The 20790-nt window shown below is 38.7% G+C and overlaps 1 protein-coding gene and 1 long non-coding RNA gene across 5 annotated transcripts in view; one reads left to right on the top strand and one right to left on the bottom strand.

Moving 5' to 3' along the window:
• Positions 1-17326, bottom strand: part of LOC137199902 (otoferlin-like) — a 25361-nt gene extending 8035 nt beyond the window's left edge. For 3 of the 4 annotated variants that reach the window (XM_067614510.1, XM_067614512.1, XM_067614508.1), the window contains exons 1-36: positions 17245-17326; positions 15336-15512; positions 13213-13304; positions 11991-12061; positions 11562-11673; positions 11295-11349; positions 10966-11097; positions 10779-10841; positions 10583-10667; positions 10326-10485; positions 10035-10221; positions 9686-9872; positions 9237-9460; positions 8703-8811; positions 8183-8366; positions 7765-7885; positions 7481-7581; positions 7289-7379; positions 7076-7192; positions 6799-6951; positions 6466-6655; positions 6194-6318; positions 5920-6054; positions 4717-4878; positions 4508-4627; positions 4250-4411; positions 3329-3491; positions 3068-3141; positions 2813-2839; positions 2579-2710; positions 2296-2368; positions 1303-1421; positions 998-1135; positions 626-757; positions 388-515; positions 93-263 (exon numbers count right to left, since the gene is read on the bottom strand). In XM_067614510.1, coding sequence (XP_067470611.1) covers positions 93-263; positions 388-515; positions 626-757; positions 998-1135; positions 1303-1421; positions 2296-2368; positions 2579-2710; positions 2813-2839; positions 3068-3141; positions 3329-3491; positions 4250-4411; positions 4508-4627; positions 4717-4878; positions 5920-6054; positions 6194-6318; positions 6466-6655; positions 6799-6951; positions 7076-7192; positions 7289-7379; positions 7481-7581; positions 7765-7885; positions 8183-8366; positions 8703-8811; positions 9237-9460; positions 9686-9872; positions 10035-10221; positions 10326-10485; positions 10583-10667; positions 10779-10841; positions 10966-11097; positions 11295-11349; positions 11562-11673; positions 11991-12036 — 4178 coding nt within the window. In that variant the 5' untranslated portion in view covers positions 12037-12061; positions 13213-13304; positions 15336-15512; positions 17245-17326. The remainder of the gene's footprint in view (positions 1-92; positions 264-387; positions 516-625; positions 758-997; positions 1136-1302; positions 1422-2295; positions 2369-2578; positions 2711-2812; positions 2840-3067; positions 3142-3328; positions 3492-4249; positions 4412-4507; positions 4628-4716; positions 4879-5919; positions 6055-6193; positions 6319-6465; positions 6656-6798; positions 6952-7075; positions 7193-7288; positions 7380-7480; positions 7582-7764; positions 7886-8182; positions 8367-8702; positions 8812-9236; positions 9461-9685; positions 9873-10034; positions 10222-10325; positions 10486-10582; positions 10668-10778; positions 10842-10965; positions 11098-11294; positions 11350-11561; positions 11674-11990; positions 12062-13212; positions 13305-15335; positions 15513-17244) is intronic. The other variant, XM_067614509.1, reaches the window with a different exon arrangement.
• LOC137199903 (uncharacterized) lies at positions 17258-20784 on the top strand. The gene is made up of 3 exons (XR_010931871.1): positions 17258-17335; positions 18645-19484; positions 20415-20784. It is a non-coding gene; the product is annotated as an uncharacterized lncRNA (long non-coding RNA).
• Positions 20785-20790: the final 6 nt, after the last annotated feature.

Here is a 20790-nt window from a genome sequence, read left to right as displayed (position 1 = left end):
TCATCTAACACTACTTCCTGATGCTCCACATTATATTATTTACTTAAGTTTGTCCACACACTGCCACAGGGAGGTCAGTCTTTGATTCTTACATGGCGTAGTTACTCGTGATACCACATGTGGCTCTGTGTTTGCTGTAGAAGCGGTTCTCAAGGTCAAGTTTGGTTTCTCCAATCAGATCATCAGTCCCCACCAGATCCCAGTCATAAATTGACACCGTTAGTGTGGAATCCATTGGGAATGTGGCTTCAACATCAAAAGACCTGAGAGGATGAGAAATACAGCATTTGTTAGGTTTTTATGCATAATCAATACATGTACTGTATAATCAAATAATACCTTTGTATTGATCTACTGAATGTTACAGAATAAAGTCTTTCTACTTACTTGCCAAACAAAGGGTTCAGCTGTTTTGAGATGTAGTTCTCTTTGTCTTTGATCTCTGTCTTTCCCAGTTTGATTGCAATGTACGGGTCAGCTTTCCCATTAATGTCAGCTGGATGCAGATCAGTCGCCTACCAATAAATAGTATGACCTCAGAATTAATTAAATTGATTTTCAAAAAAATCGTATCTACAACAGTATTCACATTAAAATGCAGTAGTGTGCAGAATACATAGCTTACCCTGATGACATAGATGCGGACGAGGATGTTAATTGGGTCGTTGTGAGGGATGTTCTGAAACATCCCCATGTTGGAGTCAAAGCTCACGTCTCTGGGCATATCATCTGACACTTTGTACATGCACATTGAGCCCTTAAGAAACACAGTTATTTCAGGTTAAACGTTACATGTCACAATAATATTGAGAAAAATGCTTTACAATCAGAAGCATTCCTCACTCTCTTTAACAGTCTTGAGTTAGCTCAATAGAACGGTAATCCATGATTAGCCTGTTTGTCAATAGATATTATAGGTATGTACAGAAAAAATTACTTAATTGAGAGAAAAATAACTTCATCCTATCTTAATGTATTGTACTCTCTCTGCTCTTACTTTGAATTTTCCAACAATCCTGTCTTCGTCTGTCACATTTTGGTCATCATCATCGCCACCTTTTCCCCTGAACAGGTTAAAACTATGCAGCCAGTCCTCAAAGTCGTCAAAATCTCCCTCCAGTTCCTTGGGATACACCTTGTTTGAGAACAAAAAAAAAATTAAAAACATGAATTCTGTTTTCTTTTTCTCACAATTTTGCACCATTCCAGGTTACATTTCTACCTATAACATCTTGTCATGTACAAACAACAAGTATAGTCAATTGTTATCTTCACAACAGTTTAAACGTGACATTTTAGTACCTTAAGCTCATCCAGCTTTGGCTTTCTCTTCCCTGCTGGATCGAGTACTGGCCTCTTCTTGTCCTTCTTTCCTTTTCCTCTCTTGGTGCCTTTCACAGGAGAGTCATCAGGTTTGATATCTGAGTACAGGTTAGCGGTGGAGGATGGAGTGAAGAGGGGGTGGGGGGCGGGGGGTGAAGGAGCAGAGCACTCGAGACATGAATTCCACATGAAAGTTGCCAAAACCAGCTGTATACAGCAAGCATACCATTGAATTGTATACTACAGAAGTATACAGTTCAGTGGGGATACTTGGTAACGAGACAGGATCCTCCAGGCAGGCAGCTGTAGAGCTGTGAGGTCTCTGTAGAGCTCATTAAAGACGAGCTCACAATGTTCTTATTACTTTTCTACTGTATGTCACATAAACATCAGTTTACATGGTACAGCACAAAGTATACATTTTCTCAAATTATAAATTGGTGACTCTGGTTGGTACAGCACAGAATCAAACATGTTTCAAATGTATTTATATCATTTTAAAAAGCTCATCAATCTGCATTATGATTTAGTTCTAATTGACAACTTTCATGGCAAGCATACGGTTAATATGCATATGGGAGAGAAAAAGCGGTTGGCCCACATATGGAAATTTGGATTCATGTCAGTATTTACATGTAGGCATTCTTGGGCTATGAGTGTTGCAGCGGATCACTACTGCACTGTAGAAGAGAACAACACAGTTAGTCAGCTTATAAAAGATGAACTTCATTTGAAAAGTTAAAAAAAAAAGCATCTTTGTTGGTCCTATTTATCATCCTTCAGTACTAGGAGATGGCAGTTGAGTATTTGAAGTGCAAGACAGTTTAAATAATCAAAGAAAAGTTTCAAAGGAAGTCAATTTTGCTGTTTTTCTCTCAGATTTTACTACTACTTGGTTCAGGGCTGACAGAGAAGCATGTGAAAGCATGACAGACAACATAAAACTTCTACTTATTTCTCATCTGGTTTTACCTCCACCATCTGCAATGTCCATGTCATCTTTGTCCTCTGAATCTGAGAGAGCTGCCTCTTGAGCCTTGAGTGCCTGTAGGAGCAGGAGGTCATTTTTAAAACTTTTTATCAAGATCCAAGTTTCCCCAAGATAATAAAGATGTGAAAAAATATAATAAGTTTAAATATAAGAGCATTTTATTTTAGCTGCCATCATACTTTGTAGCACTGGATAGCGTTTTGTTAAGTATAGCTTAACTTTATCTAGCTGCTACAGTCAAAAATCCAAATTCCAGTTTCTTACTTCTGTCAAAGTTTCAATGGAGGCAAAATATTTGGACCACCAGTCCAGCATGCTCTCGTCAAGTTCCTCTTCTTCAGTCTCATCACCCTTCTTCCTCTTCTTCTTTTTCCCCTTTCCATCCTTATCATCATCCTTTTCATACAAAAAAAACATTAAACAGGTTGTCAGTATAGTTTTGAGTTTTCTTGATAAAACATGAAATCTTTTAATTCATAAAATGTAAAGCAACCTCACCTCAACTTTGACCACAGCATCAGAGCACTACACAGAGAAACAGATTGCGTAATGTAAAATCATGCAACAATATTTTACTCTACACAGCCTGATCTGATTGGCTCTTTATTCCATAACTGTTCACTTGGTAGTGTGTGAATGGTGTCTGTCAAGAGCTCTCTGTTTTAGACTTGTCTTTTATATGGGATTTTTAATTCAAACTGGGTCTAATTCTATCAATAAAGGTTACATAAAATTGAAAATGTAAAAACTCACAGAGTCTAGTTTGACCACAGTTTCCATCTTCTTATAAGCAGGCTCAGGTTCCATGTTGACAACAACAATTTCCTCTGGAAGATAAACAAATGTTGTGAATGACATATTTCTCAAAATTAAATCATGACAACCAGAGACAACATTGCTTGGGCAAACATATATTGTGTGTTTTTAATTTTCAGAATCGCAAGTTATAATAAGTAAGTAATGTGAAATTGTGTAATATGACTCCAGATTTTGGTTTAGTGAGGGCCAACCTACCTGTAGTGGACCAGTTGTTGGCTTGCTTGTCTGTTGCCCTGTAGATGAACTTCCGCAGGGTGGTGACAGCATGGGAGCCAACCAGAGTGTAGCGGCCAAAAGCCCTGCAGTCCACCACTCGGATGTTCAGAGGCGGGTGATGTAACTCGTTCTCAGGCAAATCCTGAGACACAAAATCCAGGATTAGTTTCATACTTTAAACCTGCATTAACTGATTTTTTTGGCCCATTGGGGAAATCAGAAACACATTGTAAACACAACATATGTGACATATCATCAGCTTATAAGTGATATGTTGAACTTGTTAGCAAACAGTTCCTTATTTACACATCCGGCAATTGTGAAGCAACATTATCATTCATTTGGAGTCGTGTTTTTGTCCACCTGAGATGGTGAAGTTCAATATTCACTCTCCATTAGTTCTGTGTTTTGTCTCTACCAACTCCTGAAGGAAATCTCTCTCTTTAGCTGCTAAATGTTCCACTAGGTTCACCAGCTAGTCGCTAACTGTGTCCGTTTGCCATTTCGTCCTGAGCTGGTAGTATACAGTGGGTTTTTAGAGCTTTTACTCTGAGAACAGCCACCTGCTTTGACCAAAAACAACACTATGAGAGTGGTGAGACTGAACCAAAACAGTAAAGCTATGGCCAGACAGCTTAACAATGAGCAGAAACTCGCTCCATAAAGCCGAGGGGAGCTGTAGAGTTGAGTGATAATTCTCTGAAGGTTCATCACTACAAGCGACGCCTTTCACATTACACATTACCATTTGACATATTGTTATTATGAAAAATATAGATTATAACTGCTTTGAAGTATGAGTGTAAAGGAATTTGTATTGACGTGTCAGTAGTCCACTCAGTTTAATAGAAGGTGATAGAAAATGTGAATATTAATGGAGTAATTTAAATGATAACATACAACTTCAAACCACTTGACAAGGGTGCTGAAGTTGGGGTTTTTCTTGTAGTTGGGGATGAGGGCAGACTGCACTCCCTTGCCGGCACATTCGATGTCCACACGAGGCCGGTCCACCTGAGCGAGATTCACCCTCTTCAAGTCTCTCAAGCCCCAGAACAACACCTGGAGTAAGCAGAGATTTTGTTGGCTTCTTTTGCTTTTGCTTTTTCTAGTAAATAAGTAAAATTGTTCAAGTTAAAGCTAAAATGAAGTCTTCACCTCAATCCTGTACTTGCTGAGCACTGGTCTGATTCCCAGCGGAACAGGCAGGATTGGGCCGCGGTCCATATCTGTTGGACCGTCTATGGGTGGCAGGTCAGCTTTCCCATTGGGGCCAATCTAACAGACATCACGAGAAACGATTATAAAACATTTACTTCAATATGATGTTCCAGTGACAGTTGTAGCCATGTAAACATTAAGCTCACCTGCAACAGTTCAAAGGCTGCCAGCATTTCTCCAGCTGTGCAGTTCCCACGGTAGATCTGATAGTACTCCAGCTGAGGAGGGAAGCGTGGGGGGCCATAGTGCTCGTCAGCCATCTTGACCACAGGCTTGGCAAAGGTTCTGCCCATGAAGTCAGCTTTACCCTGGAAGCATATGACAGATGAAACCTTTAAATTTCCACACAAGAACACATGAATTCTGGTTGGAATATTTGACAGAATGGTCTTTTTGGCCTACCATATCCAATCCGTCACTGCTCTTATTAGATTGGCTTTATTAGAAAAAGTAATTAAACAAGGTCGCTCATGGTGCCATCATTTGATTTGTCCTATCAGCAGGGAGAAACATGGCTTGAGATGCACATGTTTCTACAGATAGATAAATAAAAGCAATGAAGTCAAAAGAGCCCAAAAGAGAAAAAAGCGGTATACCTAAAATAACCAGTGAACTGCAAAACAGGTGTGTTTATGTCATGTCAAAAGATTACTACGGTTTCTAAATATGTACTATTAAATCTCTCTTGCAGTTAGTGGTTATAAGAGTCCAATTTCTCTGTTGCCCACATACAAAAACCACAAAATTTAACTTAAAGGAATGCAACAGGCATAAGTTGATAAGGGAGAGTCCACCCCTCCCTTTGGACTGTTGTAAATTAGCATTAAGTCCTTTGATATATATCTTATTCCTCTTGCATGCCTTTCAATACAGTTTACTCTGCACACATTACAGTGCCTCTACAGTACATCAAGCCATCAGACTCCACACTCTACTTATCCAAAGGGTCATCCAAAACAATGGTGTTATCGTCAGAAACAAATATAGAATTGTCAGTCAGCAAACACATTCTTTCAATATAATTCAGATCAGGCTGCTGTTGACACAAACAAAAGTGGTAAATCTTAAAAACTCCTTAAAAGCACTCAACAATCTTCTAATTATGAAGTAATAGTATGACACAATATTAATGGCATATCACACACTGAATCTAACTCATTACTAATAATATGTTTAGTCTTACATTCAAATGGAAGACAGACAGACTCTTAAATTATTAGGATGATTAGGATGGAGGAGGATGGTAAGACAGTTGCTATCCGGAAACTCAAGCTGTGTGAAGGTAGACTCACGCTCACATTAATTCAAATGGAAACAGAGAGGTGTCTCTATTTCAAAACAACCCTTACCACTGTGTCTTGATCGTAGAGTTCAATCACGATGATAGGAGGGTCGTCTCTCAGTTCGCTGGCCTCTCCAAACAGCTCCACATTCTCAAAAACCAGTAGCTGGTCCCAAGTTGGGCAGAGAGTCTCAGCCAGCACCTGGCAAGAAAACAAAAGATTTGATAAAGATGCAGAATCTGCTATACAGTAAGTCAAATAATGTAAGTATTTATATGTATGTATTTTAGGTCCAAGTTCAGCTCACTTCCTAAAAAGCCCTTTCCTTGAGTGCGCTCACCTCAGTGACCTGGCTTTGTGTTGAGAAGAAGACTCTTGCAAAGGGATCAGACAATCCTGTGCTGTCAGCAGCAAACAGGCTGCGAGCCTGGTACATGTGGACCCTCAGCTGGAAGATCTGTTTCACTGTGGAAAGATCCAGATGCACATAAATTAATCAATTAGTCCATATTTTGCATTGTGCTGTACTGTGTGGAGGGAACATCTTTATTTCATGTATTACAAAATTAATATATCGATGATGCGAGTATGGCCAGTAGATGACTGTCTTACTCATGTAGGTGAGGCTGATGGGTGGTGAGCACGGCAGACCGGGTCCTCTGGACAACTTATTTTCCTCAAATCCATTGGGCAGACCGCTCAGGTAGTCTTTGCGCTGCCTATTCAGACCCAGCCACAGATAAATCTCTATCTTGGACTGCACCGTCCATCCAGCAGGCCCAAAACCTTTCTTACCTGGGATCTTTAGTATATAAGGAAAACAACCAGATCATTATATTAAAGCAAAACAACACGGTTACAAATGATGAAAGACGTTTGATGAATTATTTCAAAGTACATATCAGATTTAATGAACTTCTTTTTGACTGTTTTGCATAAACTCACCCTCAGAAAGATTGTTTTGACTTTACCACAGTCCTTTCCCCTCTCCTCATCTATGTTAGAGTAAAGGAGGTCTTTGGAGGGAACGCGTGCATAAGCAATACGCTTCCCATTACTTATCATCCAAATGAAAACATCAGGAACACTGTGTTGAGGCTGCAATGAAAAGAACTCAGATTAAAAAAATAAACCAATGAATTGACCACTATGACAAGCAGGTACAATAGGCTGTGTATTTTGTATATGGTACTGTAGATGCCTAAAATGATGTAGATCTTACTTCATCAACCAGGAAGCGCAGCTTTTGGAGGAAGTTATGAGCCAGTTTGATTTTATCTCTCACTGTGCTTTTTTTCACCTGTGACCTCATGGCTTTAGCTTGCGTGCCTATGCTCTCCTACAACCAGAAACATCCCAGAATTTAGAGACAATACAAATATTTACAGTCAACAAGTAGTAGAAAAAAACACAGCTCTTTATTTGATTGACATACCACTTCGGACATGCACAGCTTCAGTCTCTCCCTGTCAAGTTTGGTTCTGCCCGACTGATTCTGGTCCTTGTTTGCCAACGAAAGGAACTGACTGAAAGAAGAGGAGCTCAGTCAGTTTAAAATTTTATATTCCACTGCATGATAAATACAGCCCATTATTACAATATCTGGTTTATGTTGTTAACTACAGACCTGCATGCCTGGCTGAGCTCCTCCAGGACACCTCTAAGCCTGCGCTCAGGATAAGTCTTTTCTGTCTTGATGATCTCTTGCACATCATTCAGTCCTTCCTCCTGCAAAAGCAATAGAGGGTGTTTACATAGTAATAATAATAACATTTTTATTGCCATTTTCTTAAGGGCTCATTCATCAAACGTCAGAAACATTAAACTTCTAATAGACAAATTAATAAAACTACGTACCTAACTTTTTAAAAGACTATACTCATCTACCCATTAATCGATTGTATGACTTGCCAGTTTATCTGCGATGTTATCTATGATGTTGGCGTTGTACAGCCTCCGTCTCTGGTCCTGCCACCAACTCTTGATGTAGACACACGGCTTCCTCTCAAAATACGGCAGGTGAAAGTAGTTTCTGAGAATATAAATGAGGAATGCATTTCATCAAAAAGGAAAAATAAATCATAATAACGTTAAAAATGTCACCTAAAACACATAACATTTCACAGGATTTTGAAATGTAATACCTTGGACTACTAGAACTATATTCACTTAACATATAAGTGAAGTAACAATCTGTGCTGCTTACATGAATTTAGCAAGAAACATCTTAGTGCGTCTGTTTTTCTTTGAAATATTGCATGTTAATTTTTTAGTTTAGTTTATCACACATGTCACTTTATGATGATGTATTTATTGTTATAGCTCTGACCGGTCAGTGATGACAGGTTTCATGGGAGGAGTAGTCGCAACTGAAGTCAGGTCACCGTCATCGTCAATCTCATCCTCACTGGAGTTGTGGATCAGTTCAGTTTCCTCTTCGTCTCCATCGCCTCCCCCCTTCTTCCCCTTCGTTTGAGGCTTGGCAACCCCATCAATCTCGTTTCCATAGTAACCTAGAAATAACCAACTATGTTACGAGTCACACCCTTAAATGTGCTGCACTTTTAACTCATGCTGATGAGGATACTTGGTCTCCAAAACTGCTTGGTTTCATATGAACTACAGTAACCATACTTTAATGTTAATAAATTATGGTGACTCCTAAACTGCCCTACATAATGCCAACTTAAGACCAGGAATTGTTTCAAAAATATGCATTTATCACTAAATTCTGCTCAAAAATAACACTGAAAATGAACTTTAATTGTCCAAGGATTCAATATCAGTCTCATAATGAGACAGTGGCAGACATTAGGAATATCTGATAATGAGTAGGCAATGTAAAATACCTATGGTGACCTCAAAGTTCATGGGCTTATCTCCAATCTTTCTGTCAATCATTGTGGCCTCCAGGAAAGACCCAAACAGGAAAAATTCCTCAACCTTCCCAGTTGCAGTCTGTGAAAATAAACAGACAAGTGTAAGTATCTGAATGTGAATGCTGCACAACCTTCCCCTTTTCTCTGGTAAATAAAGTTTAGAAAGGACACAAATTAAATTTTGACAGCTGCTGCACTTGGATAACATATTATGTAATGCAGTGGTCCTGACAATCAGTGTAATACAAGCTGTCTGACAGTGAGAACTGAATCCCAGAGGGCTCGGGGTTACGGTCCCACTATGCTCAATTGAATTTGCTGTGTGACTTACATTGTTCGCCAACAAAAAGCAGCCACATTAATGCAAAACAGCATGTTAAATAATGCACCAGGTGGGCTAAATTAAGACAATTAATAATTCACAATAACTGCAGCACAATGACCTGTCAGCAAGAGTAACAATTGGCTTCCTCTGCATGGCTGCCCATCCAGGCAGGGACCCACCTCTGAGATGTTGGGCACTCCCTCCACCTGCACCTCTGTGGAGCTGGTAATCTCAGGAGAGGAGGGGTCGAGTATCTCCACACCGAGGCTGATCAATAGACGGGCCCTGAAGGACACCCCCTCACCAAGTCCTTCGTTTAACTCCTGGTACTCGTCCATCAGGGTGTAGGTACGAGTGGAGCCATACATGTTGACCCAGGCAGGTCCCAGCGTGGGGAGGAAGCCTGAGAAATAAAAAATAAATACAATTTGGACCTGATAATTTGCAAATTAAGGATGGAAATGTGATGCCTGACAGATGCTTTTTATGATACTGAGTAGATCAAAATTCAAGGACATTAAAACCTTCATTCTTATTGTTTACAACTGTTTAGGAGTTGCTCAAAGTGATCCCATATCCAGAGGAAATCTTCTGCAGTTAATAGCAGGAATAGAAAATTATGAATCACCTTTGTCCCCATCATTGGAAATCTTCCGTAGATCTAGGAAGTGTGTTCCTATAGCAACATCGTTCACTTTGTCTGAGTCACGGATCTGGATCTTCATGCGTTTGCACAGTGGCGGAAACATCTCAGTGAAAACAATTTGCTCGTTCCAGATGGGCTCGTAGCAGCTCTTTTGCACTGATGTTTTCCCCTGTAACCACACATTACAACTAATATTAATACTTATTAAGTCAATTTAGACATTGTATTGTCAGTGTAATTCATATTTTGGACTTGCTGAGATGAAACTGAATTATCCACACGTTACAAAAACAAAGGGCATTCAACATTTGTGATCACTGCCATTACTTGCCTTCTGTCCAGCAAACAGTACTTGGACATAAGGATCAACCAGGTCCTTATTTTCTCCTATGAAGGCCTTTTTGACGTTGGCCATGATGCTAGTGTTCATTCTGGGGAGTCCCTCTGCTCTGTAGATCTTCAGGTAATAACGAGCCCACTGTCGCTCTGCAGGTACCCCCTCTGGTAACAACAGATTGCTGAAAGAGAAATAGCAAATGGTGAAATGGCATAACAAACACAGTGTGGTGGTAATAAGGAAGCAGGATTCTTTAATCAAGGCCTCCGTTATGACCCTATTTACCCCTCTATGTCATCTTCATCTGAGTCATTGGCCTTGTGTGGAGTTTTTATAGTGTCTCCTTTGGCCACAACTGCAATATCACATTTGATATAGCCTTTGCACCCTGCTGTGATATCATCAGGGTCAGACAGCAAAGCCCATTTGTGGTAAAACTGATGTTCTGCAAGAGAAAAGAGAAAACAAATTCGCCAAACACTTAAATATCTCTTGTCAATATACATTCAGAATGAGATGACTGATTTTCCTTTATCCTTTACCTGCCTGGCCGTAGATTGTGCCAACGTCCAATTTAAAAGTTCCAACCAGTGTTCCACTGCGCAGAAGATTTTTGGAGTGGATTACCTAAGGGTGGGTTTAAGGAGATATTATGACCTCGCAACAAACTAGGAATAATATGAATTGGCATCATATGAAAATATTGTAAATTAAACACAGACAACTGTGACAACTTACAGACAACTTCAGGATTTTGTCAAACATAACATCTGGAGGCACGTGGAAGTCGAACACAAAATACTGGAAAAGAAAAATGAAAGTTAGGATTACAAGACATGCTGTTTGTGATGATATTGTGGGTGTCTTCCTTCTATATGGTTACATATGAATATATACATACAATATGTTGTCATGACTGACTCACTTCATTGTAGTATGGGCAGTTGGTTGACTCCTTCATGGAGGTGTACTTTTTATCTTCTCCAATCTCTACGCAGACCATTGGATCCATGTTCAGACCCACCAGCTGTCTGGCCTCAATCACTGTCACACTGACCTGAAATTAATAGATCAAGTAATTGACAGAGTGACTTGCTAATTAATTGATTAATAACATACCAACGGCATCACATCTAAGACTAAAATTTGGGATCAACCTTCCTTTGTAAGTACAATGACATTTATAATGTTCTACAGTATAAACTGGAATGATGAATCTAAAGGACTGAGTCAATAATCTTAAAATTCTCTTACTTGATAATCTACTGGTCTTCCAGAACTGGGCTCCATCTTTATGTCTGGTTTTGATCTACATAATAATGAGATCAGGGATCAGTGACACACAACAGAATTTATGTGATTCCTGGGTTTAGTCAGTGACAACAACATTTGACACCTACAGCACAGACGAACGCACAAGAAGGTATTTATCTACATAAGAGTCATGACCCAGATACAAGCGCAACAATAACAATTAAACAGTTTAAAAGGTAGCCACATGCACAGCAATATCATGCTTGCCTCTTGTTTGATACATTGGTAGTGACAGCTGTGACTGAGGCCAGTGAGATAGTGTCAGGATCTTGGCCTCCTCCCATAAACAGGTTCTCTGTCTCCAGAATAGCTGGCTCATCTGGAGACCATGTGAAAGATACACAATAAGGACAACTTGTAGTAAAATTGAAATACTTAAACATGTCCTAAAATGCTAATATGTCATTTATAGGTCAAGAAGAAGTCATCTTAATATGATAAAGTCAAGTAACTGCTGCACTTGTATGTTTCAGGGTGAGAGTAAATGTAGAGAATGCATGACAACGTTTCCAGCACTTTAGTTCGGCATGGTGAGTTGAAATGAGATACCAGCCGGCATGAGTTTGTAATGTCACCCAGCATTTCCCAAAGAAGTCTTTGACCTAATCCTCTGTCATCCATCTTTGCTACTGATACCTCCGTTCCTGTCCTCCTTGTGTCCACGGTGCTTACTGCGCTTCATGCTTCAAAAAAGTTCTTTGTGTGCTCTGTGAAAGAAATTTATAATGATTTAGTATTTCATAGACAACAGGTCTGCACTTTTATGAGGATATTAATGATATGATATGATATGATATGATATGATATGATATGATATGATATGATATGATATGATATGATATGATATGATATATGATTTCTGAGATTTATGAGTTCTGCAGCCACAATCTTACTGCTTTTGCGTGAACAGCCACAAAACCTCTTGCTGAAAAACTGGACTATACTGTATAGTCATCAGACTAAACCAAGACACACTACTCCAGTGTCTTACAAGACAGAAGGAGGCCAACGACTAATTGCTCTCAAGAAACACCTAAAAGCAAGTGGAGAATTGTCTAAATTATTCAGAGAATTTTAAACATTAAATGCATGTCAACAGAAATCAAAACGTAACTTAAAAAACATACATTTTTTTAAGAGTGTCATGATCAGTTTATAACTTAAAGTTCTGCCTGTATGCCATCATTTTAGAGGGTTGTCTGTGTGCTACCACACCCTGGTTTAGCCTTCAAAAGGGGCTTTCAATTATTCAAATCAGCTGACCTTAATACATCAATTAAAGAGGATACATTTCACATGCATGAAAAATAATAGGCAGTAATTCATCTGCAAATTGACTTTTCCCCAGGGGCATTTTGTAAATTTAAAATGTCAAAACATGACAGGTATACAGACTATTTCCAAGATTGGCCTTTTAAATTGTATGTTTATTTGAGATAAATTCCTTCATGGACAGCTGCCACCTTTTTCTCTAAATGTTCTGTTACTTCTTTTAAATATTTTCTAACATTTTCAGAGCTGTGTATAATACTTGAAAACAGAAAACAACCAAACAAGTGGAATTCGTCCAAACTACACACCATATATGTAGAACACTAACAAAGCTTAAATCTTACTGAAAGCCAAGAGTTTGGAAAAACAATGAAACACCAATATGAGCAGCATGTTACACCGAAAAGACATCACAGTACTCATGAAGTTTAGAATATTCAAAATAAATGCAATGTATCGTCACAAAGTGCTTCCTCAAAGTAGGCGGCAAAACATTGAAGCCTAAATGACAAAGCTGTGCTTGTCACATCTGAGCTTTGCTTAACATGATGTAACTGAGGAATTAAAATAATCTGGTGGTACATACCATACAAGAAAACAATGCTCTTGTCTCCTTCCTCCAGGTAGCTCCAGGAGGTTTCCTGTAAGGGAAATAGCCCCTGAACTTCTTTTTTGTCTCTGAAATGGAAGCAACACTACATAAACATTTTAGACATTTACACAGCAGTAAGAATAAGGCTACAAAGTTAAGATGCACAGAAAAGAATTGGGTTTGTCCAAGTCTGAAGTTGGGCAGGAGTGATGTGATACACCAATGAATAGTGCATGAGTGTTGAACCCGAGACTGGTAACTATAACTAGGGACTGCTGAGAGACGTCACTGTGAGCAGAGTCTGCCAATCCACATAGGCTGCGAAAACAACAAATTATATGTTATAACTTTTTTTTTTTTGCTTAAATCCTAAATCATCTTTTAGGATGGTCTGTGAAAAGCCAACCAGCAACTTTTACATACAGGCTGTCAAATTAATGAATTTGTTATTTTGTTTGTGATTCTGCATAATAGATCTCAAAAAGGGTCACCCTAATGAAAGTAATGTAAATTCAGAAAGTACAAGAGGTTGCATTTTGTGCATTTCAGAAGCATCAAAGTAGCTTGAATGCCACAAAGTGTAGAGAAAGACAAGTTACAGTAAAGTCTCTGTTGTACTCAAAAATTGTTTGGAACATTACATCCATTTGTAATGTATAATTTGTTATATCAAAACCATATCTAAACAGGAAAAGCGTCATGAGGCTAATCAATATATTGCCATGTCACCAGTGATAGAAGTAAACAAAATGTCAGTCCAGCCTAGTTGGAAGAATGCTCCCTTTTAATCTTTAATAGGATACTGCTGCACACTGGGTCTTAGGACAGACACACTGTCTTTTGTCATGGAATCACCAAATGGCATCAAGTCTTACTTGCAACACCTTGTTTTTCAAATTAATTCACATTTTGAGCCTTAAGGTTTTAAAAAAAAATGACCTCACTGAGTCACGCAAGTGCTGTTAATAAAATAGTACATAAAGCTTTTCACTTGAATAAATATGGTTCAATTAAGAAATACATAGTGTGCTGTGTTTCCCAGAAGTGTTAAAGGCACTGATTATGTTACATTATTTTGCTGAGTTGAGTTGCTGAGTTAAGGCATGCTTTAGCAACTTCTATTCAATGCAACTCCTATTGAATGCTGAAGTACAACTCATCATCTCATCAATTACACATACAACCTGTCTGTAAGCCATACGTCAAAGTCTAAAGTTGCTGGTGTCCGATTAAACAAGGTTCTCAATTATTTAAGCGCTCCAGTCAGTGTTGCATGTGGCATCCTCATTATGCGGAGGTATCACTGTTCACAACAAAATAAATAGATTTTGCATGGAGGGAATATCAGGAAAACATGTTATCATTATTATCACAAATAATAAAAAATCTTTATACGGTGTTTTACCCACTTAAGGAAATGATAGTGTACCACACGGAAGGATACATATATAAACTAATATTTAAAATATTTAATTCAAACAAAACATCATGATTAACTTTATGCAGGTGTTTTCCTGGTGTCTTTATGTAGAACTAAAACGGATGCGTCCTTTTCCTATTTGCTAAGCTGCAGGTGTGTGATACTCTCAGTGACACCAACCTGGCCGCTCTGTTGAGGGATTCTGCCCTTAATTACATGATTCAGTATCAGCTAAGAGGGGTTGAAGAGACGTCCTAGTTCCTCCAGGATGGCCTGTAACCATTTCAGCAATCGTGCACAGTTACCAGTCGCCCCTGTAGTCTAATATATGAACCTCATTCTCTGATGGGTGTTGTCATCAAATACAACTTTAAACACTCTGACACTTACATCAGCCACCAAACCAATAATTTTTTTCTGGTTAAACTCTGGTGAAGAGAAAAAAAGTGTTTAACTTGATTAAAAAGTAATTATGGACTATTCTTGTTTGCATCAGATAGTCTGACTCTCAGTGGAAGGGAACAGTCTCTGGTGCAAGAAAATTTAATATCTGTACAATAAAAAAGTTGTATTGTATGTATTTTGGATGAATATTTAGGTAACACTAATGAATATGCATGAGCAAGCAACCAAGACCTTAAACTGACACCTTTGACAATGTCGTCTAGGGTGAACCACAGAATGACTTGATACCAACCGTGCAATCTTATCCCATGTAGGTCTTGTGTCCACAGCCCTTTTTTGGCTGCTGGTTGTAGCCTGGCTATCGCCATCTTGTTTGTGCTTCAGTGACTTTGTGGGCACACCACCTGACCATGGTGTAGTGTATCCTTATGACACATTTCAGACTCAGGGAGTTTGGCAAGCTTCATTACTGAAACACAGCCAGATGGCATTGTTATTGTTGGTGTCAAGGGAGGGGGGGCATTGTACTAGCCAGCCAGCACGTAGGGCCCAGGTAGATCTGACCTCAGGTGACTCCAAGGAACTTAATTAACAACTCAGAATCTGGATAATTGCTTTATTTGTTCTATGGTTTGAAAAGTCAGCTATGTTAACACACCCGTGCATCCTATACGGACAGACAAAAGGTCCAGCCAATTTGTGGCTACTTTTTCATTGAGCTAGATCTACTCTTTGACCCACTACCACCATGATGAACATGGTTAGGCCAGATTCCAGCAATCATAGCCAAAACACAGTCTGTCTAGATTAGAGGTTTTCAAAGTCTGACATTGTGGGCAGCTGTGTAGACAAAATTGAGACAACTACTGCCTGTTTCTGGTTTTTGTTTTTGTTTTACCTTTATTTGTATACATTTTGGCAAATTGACACCATTAAAAGCAGTGGTGAAAGAAGTTTTCAGATCCTTTACTTGAGTAAATGTACCAATACAGCAATGTAAAAATACTCCATTACAAGTAAAAGTCCTGCATGAAAAATCAAAAGCACATAAGTATAAGCAGCAAAATGTACTTAAAGTATTGAAGTAATAGTGATTAAAGAAATACTGATTTTTCCCTCTAAACTTCTCACATGGTTTCATTTCAATATGTTCAAATGATCCAATATTTCACCAAAAATCAAAAGATCAGAGAAACAGTCCAAAAACTGAAAACAGATTTGTGTATCAGAACTTTGTTTTTTCTTCTTAATCATCTCACAACCCCTCAGATTTATCTGGTGACCCTTTGGAGAGGCCTGACCCCTAGGTTACCCTAGGTTGTGACCTGCCACAGTATCGCCTTATAATTAGTCTCTGTACTAAATTACTGAACCATTAATCATTCATACATACCTCATCAGTCACAGATTAATGAGTGATTAATCCTTAATGAAGCTTTCAGAGAGAGTTTATTCTGTAGTTTTTACGCTTTTTGTTTAAGGAGAAAAAAACATTTACAATCACACTATATAATGGTCCTATGTTTCATAAAACATGAGAACAAAATGATTTCAATTAATTATATTAAATGTGAAGAATGCAGCAATTTTAAATATGGATCAAACACTCTACAGAAATGGGTATCAGCTGCACAAAAATGTTTTTAAAAAGTTGAAATTTTTGTATATTCTGGGTTACATTAGAAGAAGTCATAAAATCTGAGAGTTAAAAGAAAAGTGTTCAGGGTGTTTTTACAGCTCTCAAATGTATAAATGGGTCAAATTTGACCCTGAACAGTAAATAATGTGAATACTTCTTCCACCACTGATTGCATTGTGACCACACAACACTGACTGGGATTGGAAGCACCACCTGGTGGCCAATTGGTGGTATCGCCTTCTTTGGCTGTAGGAGTGGGAGCAATGGTGGTAGGAGGGTGGTTTTAGCAAAGTTATTCACCTGTTAAACCCAAACTGGACTCGTGATGCACACTATGTGCGGGTAGATATCGAATAAAATCCAAGCCCAGCTAGATCTACAGCCAGCTAAAATGCTAAGACAGCCAGTATGCTAAAGGTAGCAGTAGCTAGCCGTTGCCTCTGGTTATATATTTATAATGACATAAATTTGCCTCAAACTTGTACAAGAGTTTGCAAGGTAGGCAATGTCATTAATAGAAAACTTATCTCTTATACGAGTTGTCCTCTTTTAAGTGTATTACCTGGTTAAAATGATGCCCACTTTGCTGATATTTTCTGTTTAGGCATCACACTGATTTCAGTATGACAGACGACAAACGTTTGCCCAAAAAGGTGAGTCAAGGGTTAAAGGACAGGTTCACAATTTTTCAAGTCTGTCATAAAACAATAGTCAGGTGTCCATATGAACACTGAAAGAGGTTTTCCTCGCTGTTATCATTCCTCCTGTTCAAACTGGCTAGTAAAAGATCCTCTTTAAATGTGCTTTCAGTGTTAGGGATGGGGGCCAAAATCCACTGTGTGTCCACACAGTGGATTTTGTGTAAAAAAAATACATTTAAAAGTTTATCTGAAGCTTATATGAGGCTTCAGCAGTCTGAGTTAGTCATGTCAAGTGGATATCTACCACATTTACAGTCTTTTAAGCATCAAATTCCCTCTTTGTGTTTCCTCTGACAGTGTTTCTCTGTTAAGCTGTGGTGAAAGTATAGCAACAAAAAGAGGAACTTTGGCACTAAAAAGACTGTGACATTGAAAGATATCTCCTTGATTTGACAAATTTGGACAGCTGAAGCTTCACATTAGCTTCATATAAACTTTTAAATAAATTTTGCACAGTAGGGGGACTGTGGATTTTGGTCCTCATCACTTATATTATAAGTGCATTATGAAGAGATGATCTAATGGTCAGTATGAACAGGAGAATGATTACAGCAAGAAAAACCTATTTCAATGTTCACTTGGACACCTGACTGTTGTTTTAAGATGAACTTGAAAAATTGTGAACCCGGTCCTATAGTGGCATCCTTTTCCAAATGTAAACCTGTCTGAAAGTAAGACAGAGAACAGTGGAGGGAGAGTGATCTTTTTTTTAAAACAGTGACTTAAGAAAAGACAAGGCAGGCGTTTGGATTTTCTCTCTATTTTTTTTAAATTTGATTGGAAATAATAAAGTCAGCATGTGAGAGCACAATATCCATGTCTAAAATGTGGTTTAATAAAATGTCACACTCTGTCCATGTGGCTTATGCTTTTTGATAATATTGGAAGGTTGCCAGTACTTCAGCCACAAATAATGGATTTTTTTTGCCTGGCAGAAATTTTTTTTAGATGTTTTTATCAGTACATTAAGTCACTTTAACAACAGTGCAGTACTTTTGGAAAATAAAAGCATCCACCTACTTGAGCTGAATTACTAAAAGTAAATTTGCAAGTCTCTATGTTCTTGATTGTAGAGTATAATCGTGTTTAAACACCAGGAAACTGATCAGCATTGATGTAAAATATGATCAACTAGGTCTAATGTTAAATATATATACAATAGAATCCAAATCACAATTTATTGATTGTGCCATAATAGCAATAGGTATCTTAGCTGTTAAAGATGTTGTCAGGTGGTGAAGTATTTAAATTTTCATTGCAGCCTAACAGGGAACAAGCTGATGGTAAAATGCCACGTGCTGATGCAGGAGGACCAGTAACTGGGATGCCAGCTATCACAGGGGCACATCACCCTACTGGAGGCTGACTGGTCCTGCAGAAGCAGTTTAGTCATGTAGTGAACTCAAGAGCGGCCAGGATGCTCCAGATAAGTTTACTTTAATATACTTGTTGTTTTTTGTGTGTGTCAGATTTTCTTTTTCCTCTTAGTCTTACTACATCACTTTTTGAATCTCCTGCTTCTGGTTTAGGGCATCTGCTTTCACATGTTGACTTTGTCCCACCTTATATGTCTAATGACCTTCTTGTGGTTTTTTTGACTTTCTGCAGAGATGAGTGAGGAGGTGAGGAGCCTGCAGAGCACCATCCTGGTTCTCCAGCAGCAGCTTAGGGAGGCTCGTCAGCAGCTGGCACGTTGCTCTGAAGCCGTCTCTGCAACCCTGGGCCACACAGAACCTGCACACAACACAGGGTTTTAGGAAAAGGGGGGGTGACGAATCGGCCAGGCAACACAAGATCTATTCATAGGAAAGCAACAGGCCCCTCTGGGGAAGATTGTAAGCTGCGACACAGACGAACATTATGTGCCGTCCTCTGTTGGCGCAGAAAGAAAACTCTCAAACTCTAATCACTCTGAGGGTTTCAACCAGCTTAGTCAGGCCGTGAAGCATATGAGACGGTCGACTGGAGACCTCCCTCACACACTGTTCAACAGGCACAAACTCAACAGGACTGCAGACTCACGCTGTGCCCACAACAGGTTGAATATTACAGTGTAGGGTTCTTTTGAACGTTACCATTACTTCAATGATGCACTTTACAGGTAAAAGAATTTAATGAGCATGAATGTAGGGCAGCACCTAATGATTATTTTTATTTTCTCAAAAAAGTCAGAAAATGGCAAAAAAAAAAATGCCCATCAAATCTTATAACCAAAGATATTGCATTTGCAATCATACAAGACAAAGAAAAGCAGCGAATCAACACAAATGAGAAGTTGGATCCTGTGAATGTTGAGCACTTGTACTTGAAACTGACAAAAACAATTAATCAAATCTTATCAAATCTAATCAATTAATCAACTGATCGTTTCAGTTCTACATAAGTGAACTTCCAGTGACAAGAAAAGTGTTCAAAAAAGTATATGAGTATGTATTTGAAAGTTGTCAGTTTTGATGCTATTATGTTTCCAAACTTAATTGATTTTTATTTTAGAAAAGGTATACATAAACTAAAGATGTATTCTTATGACTGAACACTTTATGTTAAAAAGGTAATTGTACCATATCAACTATTTTGGCCATTTTAGTTAAAATAGAGCAATGAGACAATGTGTGCACTGTGTTTGACATCAGATCATTAATTAATCACTACATGAAGCAACAAGAAAAGAGGATTTGATTTTTGAATTAGCTTAATTTGATGCGGCCTTTTGCACAGTTTGATCTGAAAAACTAACTCTTAAAGTAAATGTGGATCAAGTACATAATGGGCAAGGCTGACCTTTTCAGCTTCAGCTTGAAAGAAAGACCTCCATCTAGTGGTCATATCATTTCATTCAACAGGGGAGAATCAAGGGTTAAAAAAAAAAAAAAATCCCATTTTTGCCACATCCATTGAGGCCACTGACTGCATCAGAGCGAGTTAATGTCCGAGCAATGCATGTCACTGAGTGTTATACCACTGTTGTCATGGTAATTATTCATGAAGACAGGCTTTCAGCTTTGCTTCCATTTTTTTTTTCTGTCTCCAGGAAACACTGCATCCCTTTGGCCGCTTCCATCTAGCTTGCAGAATGGTGGGGGAATTAAAGTGACACAGCTATATTATATGAAAGTAAAGTAGAGCAGCTCACAAGGGTCAGAGCCTTTTTATAGACAAGACTCATAGAGGATGAGACTCTGCCCAGCCCTCCATAACCTTAAAGGAGCAGATTCCCACTGTGGATAACCTTGTCTTAATTGGTTTCCAATCCACTGGACAGGGGTATAACTGGATGCTTTGTTTTCCTGTTTTTCCCTTTATTGGTTTCAGAGGCACAGATGGACAAGCAGCTGATGCAGAAGGCAGTTCCCTGCTCAGCGCACTCTGAAAGCGAGGACCCGAAGGCATCTTGAAATAGAAATTCA

This window comes from Thunnus thynnus, chromosome 16 (assembly GCF_963924715.1).
Source record: "Thunnus thynnus chromosome 16, fThuThy2.1, whole genome shotgun sequence".
NCBI classification, from domain to species: domain Eukaryota; kingdom Metazoa; phylum Chordata; class Actinopteri; order Scombriformes; family Scombridae; genus Thunnus; species Thunnus thynnus.
The sequence above is the reverse complement of the archived record's forward strand: the minus strand, read 5'-3'. Positions and strand labels throughout refer to the sequence as shown.